The sequence below is a fragment of the Akebia trifoliata genome, chromosome 10 (assembly GCF_017979445.1).
Source record: "Akebia trifoliata isolate Shusen 1 chromosome 10, ASM1797944v1, whole genome shotgun sequence".
Lineage (NCBI taxonomy): Eukaryota > Viridiplantae > Streptophyta > Magnoliopsida > Ranunculales > Lardizabalaceae > Akebia > Akebia trifoliata.
The window spans coordinates 5,581,783-5,595,156 of record NC_141384.1 but is presented as its reverse complement, the minus strand read 5'-3'; the positions used below and the strand labels follow the sequence as shown (position 1 = coordinate 5,595,156).

The following is a 13,374-nucleotide window of genomic DNA, read 5'->3' as shown; positions in this document are numbered from 1 at the left end:
ATTTTTTATTTTAGAAAATCTAAAAAAAGAAAATTGTAGAAATAAAATATATCCTCAAACTTAGAAAATTTTTATTTTGAGTCTAGATCATGAGAGTAGGATAGGGTGGTAGAGAAATTTAAGGAATGTGTTAGGAGTAGAGACTATGGTAGGATAGAGTGGTGGAGTAATTTAGTGAGTGATCTAAGGGATGTGTTGAAAGAATATCTTTGGGCTTGTTTTTATGGACTTGGGTATTGGGTGGTGGTTGACTTGCATTAGAATTGATTTAGGTCTATTGAACTTAAGAATTGGGTTGGACTTGATTAGGTTAGGATATGCGTAGGATAGAGTTGGCTTGAGAAGTGAGGTGTTGAGGGTGGGTTTATGGGGTAAATGTTTATGGAGGTGGTCCACTTTTAGCCCATGACCAAGAAATAAAACAAACATTTTTTTTGAAGATTTAGACTCTTAAGCCTGTTGAAGATTTTTTTAAAATAAAAATACATCTTTGTAAACATTTTTTAAGTGGGACCAGTTCAATTTGGGGTGTTTACAGGACCAATAAGTATTGGTCTGGTCTTGGGTTAAGGTGCTTGAAACCGTATCGAACTGATAATAATCCGGAAGCTTGGATAGCAACCTACAACCATGAACCCGATTTCAAATCTGATCTTGACATTTTTCAAGCATTATAAATATAAATTATTTTCAAACTTAACTTTTATATATATAGCTATTGAGACTTGGGAATCGTGACATTTATAAAACTTTATAAATATAAAGTACTTTCAAACTTACTTTTATATATATATATATACATTTTACTTGAAACCCATTACCTGGACCAAAAATCAGTTTGAAAATGTGGACTGAACCCAAATGGGTTTAGACTAAATTGAAACCGATAAAAATCGGTTTGAGTTTGGGTTTATCCCTCCAAATCTGAATCGAACCCAAACTAAACTGAATAAAACCCAAAATTTTCAAAATATCTTGAATCCCCTCCCCCTACACACACAATAAGTTTATATTTTATATAATTATAAATAACTATAGACATATATATATATATATAAGTTGTACAAGCATATAAATTTAAAAAAAGATTATATTTATTACTCATAAGTTGAAGTTCGGATCTATGCGAACCTGAACCGAATTGAAACTTGTTACCCAAATTTTTTTAAAAAGATTTGAAATTTGAAATTCAAATTTTTGGTTATACCCAAACCCGGAATTTTTGGTTTGGTCTTGGTTTTAGACAAATCCAAACCGAACTGAAAATTTAGTTCAGGTTGGTTCGGGTTTACCTGAATGTACATCTCTAGTCCCGCTCGGAAGACAACGTTATGGAGATAACATAATTATCTTATATGGGTTAGACGTTTCATAGGGGTTGATTTTTTGTGAAGATGATCTTTACGGAGAGGAGACCATCCTCTAAAAAAATTAGCCAAATCTGAAACTTCTAATCCCATCAAAAATGGTTTAGAATTGTGAATCGTAAATTTTACCATTAATTTGTAAATCACTTTTGATGGGGTTAGAAGTTTCATATTGAGCTGATTTTTTATGAGGATACTCTCCTCACCATAGCAATCATCATTACAAAAAATCAGCCCAATTCGAAATTTTTAAGCTATATAAGACAGATTTTGTCTTCCTAAAGTTGTTTACTGATCCAGGTTGTACTTGATCAAGATTGGTCTCGATTTCGATCAGGTCCAGATTACCCAGTTGAACACCCCAAATGTCATTAGATCAAAATGGATAAGATTTTGAATTTCAGTAAGATCTGATTCATTCACCCTACAAACTCATGCTGAAACTTGAATAGATTGGAGAGATGGCCAAGACTACACCTTAGAAAGTGGAGGTCTTGAGTTTGAATCCACCCTTAATGACCACCCTTGGGGATTTATCACATAAATTACGTGGTGCATGAGTGGGGAGGGGATTGCACGTGCCCTGAAGATTAGGTGGGCGCCATGTGACTCTTCTAATATGGGCCATGTGAGAGCTTAAATTATTATTCATATTCTTATTCTTATTCTTATTCTTATTCCTATTCTTATTTATAATTTTTATATATAAATTTTGTCTTTTTTTCTCTTTGGATTATTAATATTTACCTCCATCAACAATGTGATATATTAAACATATATCCTAAAGATTAGGGCTAGCAATGGGTCTGATAATATCTGCTTTCCCAAGTTAGTCGGGTATGGGTACAAATTTTTTATCCGTTAAAGAATTCAGGTAAATTTATCAATAATTATTTTTATTAGAACATTTTAGGATCGGGTATGGATATGCCTCTTATCCAACCTAGAAATCAAATTATCCAAGTTTAATATGGTAAATTCACAATAAAATATATGTATAACCCAAAACTAAAAGTTTTTCCATCATCTTCCCAATGAAGTATATATATCCGACTTAGATATCTGTTTGAAATTTGAACACAAGTTGGATATGGATATTCTTTACAAAAGTGGATAAATAGTTGGATGTGAATATCCTTAGTATAAGTGGATGAAAAAATCGATATAGAGTTGGATAATGATATGGAAATAGCTTCATCCAACCCACACCCATCCCATTGCAAGCCCTAGTAGAGACACCTCCCTCATTTGACTTGGGTCAACACCGTGGACTAGAAATGGTTACTTATGAATGTATTAACATCTACAATGTAGTAATTTACAGATTAATTCCTAACACTAACCCGGTTACTTATTTAAAAAAAATGGTAAAATACCAAATGAGATTTTTCACATTTTAAAGGCACCTTCCTCATTTGACTTAGGTCAACATCATTAATTAGAAATGTTTGTGAATGCCCATCTCCGAATGTGACTGACTAGAACATCGACGAAATGGACTTGGACTCATGAACTATATTGATCAGAGTCAGTGGGAGAGGTATTGGTAAATTAAAAATATTGGGTGTTTTGCTAATTGGCCAATTGACAAGGAGCTAAAGGAAATAAGATTTTTTATATTTATATTTGAAGGGCAAAGAAAAGAAAAAAAAAAATGAAACAAATTCTTTAAGTAAATATAGTCAACCTAAAGGCAAGTGAACAGAGACCAACAAACAAGGGAAGGTAGAAAAAGATAGGGTTTTATATTCTTCCCTTTGTCATTCCCCAAAATGTTTGTTTTGTTTTGATTTTTTTTTATTTTTATCTATTTTTCTTTTGAGATCTCACCCTTAAAAAATAGGGTTTTGTACAATTATACTCTTAAAAAATAATTTTAAAAAAAAAATCATTTTTTCAATTTTTTAATTGATTCATGTGAAGCTATCATAAACTAATGATTGTTCTCTAAATATATGATTATTAACTTTATATTACCATACTAGAAGTTAAGGGAGTTGGTACTGCCCAAAAGCCCCGTTAACCCAAGCCCCATATCTTGAGTAGTGGTCCCTACCTTTTAGATCCAATTACTAATAGGTAAATTAAGAAAATTGAGGTAAATCGAAGTAATAAGAAAATATATGAAAGATGCTTCGATCATTAAACAAAGTAGAAAGGTGAAAAGGATTGAGGTCAGGATCCATCTTTCAGACCCAACTCATAATTTCGTTGGGTCGGGTCTGGTCAGGCAGGGGTGGATTTATAGTGGGGGCAATGAAGGGTACTTGCCCCCCCACGACAGATTACAGCGGCAGATTAAAAAATCCGCCGCTATTGCCCCACAATTTTTTTTTTCAAACTTTGAAGTCTTAATTTCCCCCATGTAGACAAAATCCTGGCTCTGTGTCTGGGGTCGGTTAAAGGGTGCCTTAAACCTGATCCGAACCCGATTTATTGACACCTTTGAGCAAAACATAATCATTAGCTAATTAATTCCTCTCTTAGCTGCCAACTCTTGAAAGTTTCCAATCTCAACTAGACAGAGTGTAGGCTTAAAAGTCTGCTCTTCAATCCCATTTTTTATTTATTTTTTAGCATGTTTTTCCTGGATATGTTCTTAGCCAAATTCAAGATTCTTGACAGATAAGAACAGCCCATCTCTCATTTGCTTCATCTTTATATATATATACCTTTAACCACAACAACAAATGAAACAAAAAAACAGTCATGGAGCATCCCAAACTCTTCATCCTCTCATTTCTTCTCCCTCTTCTCATAATCACAACTTCTGCTCAACTTCAACGTGATTACTATAAGAAAACTTGTCCCAATGTGGAATCGATTGTACGCAATGCCGTGGCACTGAAGTTTCGTCAGACTTTCGTGACTGCCCCGGGCACTCTTAGACTCTTCTTCCATGATTGCTTTGTTCGGGTTTGTTCATTTAACTGTTTGATTTCTTTTTATCCAATTCATGTACTCTTGTTCTGAATTTTTTCAACAATAAAATCCTAAAAAACTAGCCCATCCTTGGTGTGAGGGGTTGTGATTGAATTGAATTCATTGGCTTATTTATTTTTGTCAAATTCATGTACTTTTTGTTCTAGATTTTTATATTAATTAAATTCTAAAAACTAGATTCTTGGTTGAATTCATGTACTATTGTTCTAGATGTGGTCTTAGTGATTCTAAAAAACTTGCCCATTCTTGATAATCAGGGGTGTGACGCTTCGGTTCTTCTATCGTCGCCAAGTAATAGTGCAGAGAAGGACCACCCAGACGATATATCTCTTGCAGGTGATGGGTTTGACACAGTGATCAAAGCCAAGGCTGCTGTTGATAGGGATTCTAGTTGCCGAAACAAGGTCTCGTGTGCTGACATATTGGCCATGGCCACTAGAGATGTTGTAGCCTTGGTAAGCAAACACTTATCTCATTGATCCAATCTTTTTCCTCCTTAAACTTGTGCTGAACTATCACTTTAATGATCATAACTCTCAATTGCAGTCGGGTGGACCATCGTACCCTGTTGAATTAGGGAGACTTGACGGTAGAATCTCCACTAAAGCAAGTGTTCAACGTCGTCTTCCCCACCCTGAATTTAGTTTAGATCAGCTCAATTCCATGTTTGCCACTAATGGACTTACCCAAACAGATATGATCGCATTATCGGGTATTTTTCTCAATTGGTTACTATATTTTTATTTTGAACACAAACATGAACATGTCATAATATTTGGAAATAATTTGAAATTTTCATACAATGGGTTTTTGTAGGAGCACATACGATCGGGTTCTCTCATTGTAGCAAATTCTCTAAACGGATTTACAATTTCAGTCCCAATAGTCAGGTAGACCCAACTATCAAGTCAAGTTATGCTAGGCAGCTCCAACAGATGTGCCCAAGAAATGTAGACCCAACAATAGCTATCAACATGGATCCCACCACACCTCAAAAATTTGACAATGTCTACTTCAGGAATCTTCAACAAGGAATGGGTTTATTCACCTCTGATCAAATCTTGTTTACGGATAGCAGATCAAAGAACATTGTGAACTTGTTTGCGTCGAACAACACAGCTTTCCAACAAGCTTTCATAACTGCCATTACAAAGCTAGGAAGAGTGGGGGTCAAGACTGGAAACCAAGGTGAAATTCGGCGCGATTGCACCGTTGTGAACTAGAAGATTGCTTGTTATTCATGAATAGCTAGTATAGAACTTCCTTTTTATTCATTTTTTTTTTCTTTTTGTAGTTTTTCTTCTTTTTTTGTTTTCATGGATTGATTCTTTTTATTTTAATTGGAATAAGTATGGATTGTTTGTGCAAAAAAGAAAAGATTTTATCTAGATGTTCACATGAACTTTCTTGTCATTTTTCCGTGCTAGCATACCAAGGTAAGACAAGAAGCAATTGGCATTAGTTTGAGCCTTCATAGTAATGATGGTTAGCAAAAATAGTCCAATCAATCAAGCAATTTGATCTAATTTATGTGAAATAGCTCCAAGCGATGTGTCTTATTAGGGACAAGAGTTAGACTTGGTCTAAACACTGAAAACCATGTGAGACTTGATCTCCAAAAGTAAAAACCACGTGCGAATTATCCCAGATCTGTTGCATTTTCCTCTAGCACATCCTCTGAATCTAGTGCTCCTTGACCCACCGTTCATCTTATTCTCCCACCATCTGTTTGAACTGTAGATTATGACAAAATAAAATAACAAAACTACCTTGGCAAGCAAGGATAGACCCACAGAGATAACGTTAATCCAATGTTATTTTTTATTTCCAATCTAATTCAAATTTACGTAACTAATTTAAAAACGATTTACGAGAATAAACTATCTAAAGAAAACATGAAATTCAAAGGTTTAAACTAATATGAAGAAGTTTAAATCAGTTTGATCCACCATCACAAGTTTTATTAATGATTTTATGATCCTCTATTTATCTAAATCCACTAAACAAAGTTAATGTTTGTGGATCGAAAATTTTGACAGTTATATTGAAAAAAAAATTCAAAGTATGTGATTAATGTATTAAGTGAAAATTATAGGACAAGTATTAAATGTTCTCTGTGAAGCATGATTTATCTTGAACTTATCAAAGAATAAACCATCAAAATTGAGAACAATTAATATTAAATCCTATAATAATTACTTAAGATTATCATAATAAAACAATCAAGCATTATTATGAGAATAGTAAAAAAATTAATACTCAGGCTTCCTCGACCAATCTAACAGAGAGTTTAGCCAATAGTCATCGTAAGAAAAACAAAGTAAAAAAGAACATGAAAGAGAGAGAGAGAGTAGAGATGAGAGAAAGATGGATCTTCTTTATTGTTTCTTGAAGTCTGAAATCGTTAGAACTTCTTTGATTACAACTTCTTCTTCAAACAAAAAGTTAAAAGAAAAACAAAATAAAAAGCTCCTAAAATTCTATATATACATTTACAGATCTCCCTATTTTATAGATGTCCTTTAAGCTCTAATCTGGTTTCTTATTTATAGAGACCAGACTAGGGTTTCTAAGGTTATTAAGGTTTGGAAACTTTTTGTAAACAAAACAACTTCAATACGAAGTATTTTTAGCCACTAAGCTACTGCACAAATCTCGAGGTTTGACTTTCCGACATCATCGCACTGCCCAAATTGACCAAGGTACCAGGGTCCATTTGGGTCTAATGGGCCTAAATTTTGGTCTTTGGTCTTGTTTCAAATCCTGAATCACAGTGGTATCTTCGGATTTTTCTGATTCACCTTGAAACTTTGCGAATTTCTCCTATTACATATAAATAACCGCAATTAGGTTCGTAATACATATTTTAATGGAAGTCAATAGTAAATATTAAAACTAACAATGAATTATATCTAATTAGATGATGTAGTATATAATTTACCCATAAAGTCTATGTAATTAAGGTTTTAGAAACCACTTCTAAATCCTTATCACCATACAATCTTACCCAATTTTGCATTAAAAATAATGTTGATTGATCAATTGAATGGTACAAAGCCGGTCTTGTAGCTAAAGGTTACACTTAAAAAGAGGGAATCGATTATACAAAGACCTTTAGTCCCATAGTCAAGCCAACAATAATTCTCACCATTATCTCTATTGCGGTTAGTCGTAGATGGACTATCCATCAATTGGACATACACAATGTTTTCCTTCATGGTAACCTATCCGAAGAGGTTGACATGTCTCAACCTCTTGGCTTTATTGATGCTCGTTATCCTCATCATGTATGTCATCTTTGGACATCACTCTATGGCCTCAAGCAAGCACCAACTTCATGATTTGATTGGCTTATCCCCTTTTGCTCATTACTAATGATTTTATTGCTTCAAAAACTGACATGTCCCTATTTATCAAATCAATTGCCCATACTACTACTGCCTATGTGCTTGTTTATATTAATGACATTCTCAGTATAGATCATTCTAATGCTTTTATTCACCAACTTATCCAACAACTGGGTCGGGAACTTTCCATCAAAGACTTGGGACTTCTCCATTTTTTCCATGGCATTGAGGGTCAATCTATTCAAAGCGGCTCTTCCTCACTCAATGTCAATACATTGCTGAGCTTCTCCACAAAGCTCCCATGAATGGTGCTAAACTGCTTCCTAATCCACTTTCTCCTACTTCAAAATTTTCCAAAGATAACGGTGATCCTTCTGATAAATGCGACTCTTTATCGTAGCATTGTTGGAGCTACAATATGCTACCATCACTCAACCTGATACCTCATTTTGTGTATCGTGTGTGTCAGTACATGCATAAGTCAACTATGGTTCATTGGGAAGCTTTAAAGCCCATCATGCGGTACTTGAAAGCCACAATCAACCACGGCCTCACTTTTCTCTTATCATCATCCCTTCAATTAACTGCTTTCTCCAATGCCGATTGGGCTGGTTGCCCCGATGATCGGAAATCCACCGGTGGATTTACCATATTTCTAGGTCCTAATCTCATTTCATGGAGCTCTCTTAAACAGAGATCTGTTTCTCGTTCAAGCACGGAATCAGAATACCGTGCCATTGCGGATGCCACTTCAGAAGTTACATGGATTCAATCCCTTCTTTGCGAACTTCGCATTCATCAGTCTCGTTGTTCCATTTTATGGTGCAATAACATTGGTGCTCCCTATTTGACAGCGAACCCAATCTTTCACAATCCTATGAAGCATATCGAAATAGCTTTCCACTTTGTGCGAGACAAAGTTGCAAAACATCTCCTTCAAGTTCGCTATATCTCTATAAAAGATAAAGTTGCCAACATTATGAGTAAAGCTTTATCAACGGGATGGTTTCACTTCTTGCAAGACAAGCACAACGTCACCGCTGGGACACTTCAGTTGCGGGGGAATATTACAGATAAGAGTTAGACTTGTTCTCAAACGCTGAAAACCATGTGAGACTTGGTCTCCAACAGCGAAAACTGTGTGCGACTTATCCTGGATCTGTTGGACTCTCTTTATTTCCAACTATTGTAACTTATCTGTAAAGAATTGTTTATAAATAGAGAACTCTCATGAACAGAAAAGTGAGAGAGAAAACAACATTCAAGAAGAGCTTTGCTGTCTTTATATGTCTAAAGGTATAGAAGAAGTTTGACAATTCATAATAAAAAATGTCCATACATCAGATGGTAGTAATTAGCAGATCAGAACAACATTGAGGCTGAGTCAAAAAACTTAAAATTCAACTAGTCTGAGTATTAAATTGAGCTAGCATACAAACATCGATTTCCATTCGTGTATATTATGGGTAATTTAAATTGTACAAATTCCAAGTATGTATTTACAGTTGCAGAATATCCAAACAAGTAATAAGTTAATAACAACGATGCTAGCACGACAAAATTGTACTTTATCAAACAGGATTTTCCTGCAAGTCATCGAAAACATTGTTCTTGCCGTGGAAACAGTGACCCATAAATGAGTAGAAATGGGCTATTGAATCGATCAAGATAAAATTCAATAAATATCAAAGGAAACTAAATTATATACCTCAAAACATACTCACGTTACATTAGTAGCCCATGTAGCATTGGGAGGACACAGAATGGAATACATACAAATTCATGTCCTATTCAATCTCAAAGTTTGTAAAATCCAAGGTGGCTGCTGCAAGCTTTCTCGATCGATGGTGACACTGCTGTGTTCCTCTACTCGATCTGATCTGATGGATGGAGATCGATCCATATGATTGGTTTCATTATTGTTTGACGCAGAGAAGCTTAATTCTAGTCTCGAACGTGGCTGATGGTTGTTGGGTTTATTCTTACTAGTACCAAATCCAATGCTCGATATCAATTCCACCTCGCTCTCTACATCGGTGTACACATGCGGATCACGAGAGCTGTTGATGTCTTCTTTTGGTGGACGTTTGAGATCGATGCCCTTAGGAATTCTAAAATCATCCCTCAAGCAGCTTGTTTTGTTCCTGGGAGCTTGGATAAACCCTCAAACTAAGTAGTTGATGAAAGTTACGTCTGGAGTTAGCTTGGTTCAAGGGATGAAGATGTGTCATCCAAATCATTCACCAAAAACCTGAGATACTTAACCGATGTGAAATGAGGGATTACACGCTTCTAATTGTCTCACACGTTCTTTCGTGCAAACAGTTACCCATAAATGAGTAGAAATGGACCATTGAATCGATCAAGATAATTCAATAAATATCAATGGGAAAACTAAATTATATACGTCGACAAATAATCATGTTACATTCATCCATGTAGCATTGGCAGGACACAATGGAATACATACAAGTTCATGTCCTATTCTAGCTCAGAGTTTGTAAAATCCAAGGTGGCTGCTGTAAGCTTTCTCGATCGAATGTTACATTGGCAGTACCCATGTTGTCGATGGTGACACTGCTTCGTTCCTCTCCTCGATCTGATCTGATAGACGAAGATGGGTCCACATGCCGGGTTTCATTATTGTTTGACCCAGAGCAGCCTAATTGTATCCTTGAACGTGGCTGATGGTTGTTGGGTTTATTCTTACTAGTACCAAATCCAATGCTCAACGTCAAGTCCACCTCGCTCTCTACATCGTGGTACAAATGTGGATCACGAGAGTTGTTGACACTCATCTTATTTTTTTCCATAGGACTGCCTTCATTATAGATTTCGTCTGCAGGACGTTCGAGATCGAAGCCCTTAGGGATTCTAAAATCATCTCTTGAGCAGCTTGTACTATGTTCCCGGGAGCTCGGATAAGCCCTCAAACTAAGTAGTTGATGAAAGTTATGTCCGGAGTTGGTTTGGTTGGATGGATGGCTCCATTTATAGAAAGGGGAGCAGTTAGTTTCGGATCCAATTCGGTTATCCGTGTCTATGCTTATGGGTCCAACCCGTGTTGCTTGGGGACTTGACTTGTTATTTTGAAGCTCATCCATCAACATTTTCTGAACTTTGTAAAGCCGGTGGAGTTCCCGAACCTGCATTTTCCAATAATATAAATAAATTATGCCCTCGGTAAAATTTATGCCAATTAGGAAGATTTTTAGAAAAATAATTATTGAATATCGTCATAAGCTTCAACCCACAACTAAGGTGTTGGGATCTACACATATTGACTCTGCAGCAATCCTAATAATATAATCGTGTTATCTTCAACATTAAGAAATTATTTGGAAGCAAGACTCATGGTTAAAATTATTCAAAGAAACTTTTAGGTTGGACCAGTCGAATGATTGGAAACTAATCACATGTAGCACTATGGAATTTGTAGATATTCTTTCACAATTCTTCTAAAATAGAGCAACGAAGAAGTCAAGAATGTTACCTGGTATTTGAAGGTTTCTTCGTGTTTCAACATTATCATCCTCATAGATTCTCGGTCATATTGTTCATGAAGTATATCCATGGAGTCTTGAAACTGGTCAGGACCAGTTTGTGTGCTTTGTAGCAATCTTTTACCGATGAATTCCCAATAATCTGAATTATTTATGGCACCATTTGTGTTGTTCTTTCGAAAAGTGTCTAAGAGATCAACCGAATATTGGAGTGTTGTACCCATTCCTGAAATAGTAAGACGTGTAGTGTTTATCAGAACTTATAATAGAATTTCTTTCTAATAACAAGTGGCAAAGACTAACCCACTTGTGTTAGGTTATATGCTACCACAATTTAAACTTCTCCATTAATTATCAGAGAGTTTTCTAAATTGTGGACACTAAAGACTCGACGAGAACATGTCACCATCTCCAAACATCAAGTAAACAAATAAAAAAAAATCTAAATCCAATTCAACCATAGGTGTCAATACCTCTCTTTCGCCGAAACCTTTGGATACTTATAGAACTCAATAGGCAATATTTGTACTCAAAACAACAATTCAAGCAACCATATTTATTCGCTATGATCATTTGCTTTGTAGGCAAAGAACGTTAACCAACAAAAGTCTCATGTTTTATCAAATGAGATTCCATTGGGTTCAAAAAATTAAACAGAGGGATTGAATTCTCAAATCTCTCTTAAATGTTAAAATGGGAGACAACAACGATATTTTAAGAAGTTTGAACAGAAACCATAAGGAGAATCAAATCAGAAATCAAGAATTTGGAGGAAGTTGTAGCCAAAATTATTTAAAAATAATAAAAAAAATTCTTGAACATTAGTAATGCAAAGATCTTTGTAAGAACAATAAACATAGAAAAACAATCTTTAAGGGGGGTGTAAAGGAAATTGGTTTATATTGCAGAGGGAAAGAGAGTTAAAAGTGAGACAAATTCATACCCAACTTTTCAGATAATTAGAGCTTTATCCCCTTCAGTAGATAGATTCAGAAATCGAAACAAACTTGCTTAAAGCGAGTGCTATTTTAGGCCATTATGAGATCCTAAATTGGGTTAAAGGATTTCTCAGTGTGGGCCTCTATGATGGAACCATATCTAAGAAATGGAGACAAGCTTTAGGCAGAAAACAGATCATTAATGAGCCACAACCATGATTTTCATGCCACCCAAAAATAAACTCAATCTGATCTACATTAATAAATCAAATTATTGGCAAATATGAAAGATATTGGACAAAATTTTGAGTTCCTTCAAGGATCATAGAACACCACAAGAGAAGAAAAATTGTAATTTAAATTTAGAAATCGAGAAGAAATTCAAATTGAACACAATTGAATATGCCCATTCATGCAATTAGGCCTTATTTTGAAATTTATATTAGTGATATAAAACATGACTATCAACAAAGAGTTACAAATACTCTAAACCAACAAGAAGAACAATTGAATTATGGATCAAAATCAATTGAAAAACAACAAAGAATTAACAACAATTTCTTAACCTTCGACGGGATACCAAGTTGTTCTTTGGTTGCTCATGAACCATCTTCCTCCTCTCTCTGGCTTCTCCTCTCATCCATAAGCCAACCTTGTAAACAAACTAGAATCATAAGAACCACCACTCTAGTACTCCCTCATCAGCACCCATGACTCATTCGAATCGACATCAAGGCCTCATCGACCGAGCAATCAAAGTGGTGAATGGTGGTTGTGTTGAAGACTCAAATATCCCAAATTTGTTACAAGGCAAAACTCAAAAGCTAGTCTCCATTTCCTTAGAAAAAAAAAAGAACAACAAAGCAGTGGAGAGAGAAAAAAAAAAACAATTCAAGCTTGACAGGCTGTGAAGGAGAAGCCTATGAGGGTGTGTGTGTATGCTAGAGAGGAGGATCAAAAGGGGACCAAAAAACAAAACAGAACAAACATAAAAACAAATCTTACTCTCCTATATGTAAGCCCAAATTATAAGTCTGTGAACAAGATATTCCAGACATCTCTTAAAGGACATCAAAGATTACAGAAGATGATGAGATAGGCTTGGGTTGTTGCTTCAAAACAAGTTCAATCTTCCTTTCTTTCTTTACTTATTTCTAGAAATTCAATGACGACCCATTATATTATTCTAAATGTACTTCATAACCCATATCTAGTTTTCTGAGAAAAGTGAGAAAAAAAAAGTTAACAATAAAAGAAACATTTGCGTTTGACATTT

The 13,374-nt window shown here is 35.1% G+C and overlaps 2 protein-coding genes across 2 annotated transcripts; one reads left to right on the top strand and one right to left on the bottom strand.

The window, feature by feature from the left end:
• Window positions 1-3,931: 3,931 nt before the first annotated feature.
• LOC147392936 (peroxidase 16-like) lies at window positions 3,932-5,618 on the top strand. Its single transcript, XM_086456893.1, has 4 exons — window positions 3,932-4,283; window positions 4,568-4,765; window positions 4,857-5,022; window positions 5,127-5,618. The coding sequence occupies exons 1-4, from the start codon at window positions 4,077-4,079 to the stop codon at window positions 5,531-5,533; spliced, it is 978 nt and encodes a 325-aa protein (XP_086313019.1). The 5' UTR covers window positions 3,932-4,076; the 3' UTR covers window positions 5,534-5,618.
• Window positions 5,619-10,039: 4,421 nt separating this feature from the next.
• LOC147392935 (uncharacterized) lies at window positions 10,040-13,374 on the bottom strand. Its single transcript, XM_086456895.1, has 3 exons — window positions 12,665-13,374; window positions 11,151-11,386; window positions 10,040-10,803 (listed from the first exon to the last, which is right to left on the bottom strand). The coding sequence occupies exons 1-3, from the start codon at window positions 12,699-12,701 to the stop codon at window positions 10,144-10,146; spliced, it is 933 nt and encodes a 310-aa protein (XP_086313021.1). The 5' UTR covers window positions 12,702-13,374; the 3' UTR covers window positions 10,040-10,143.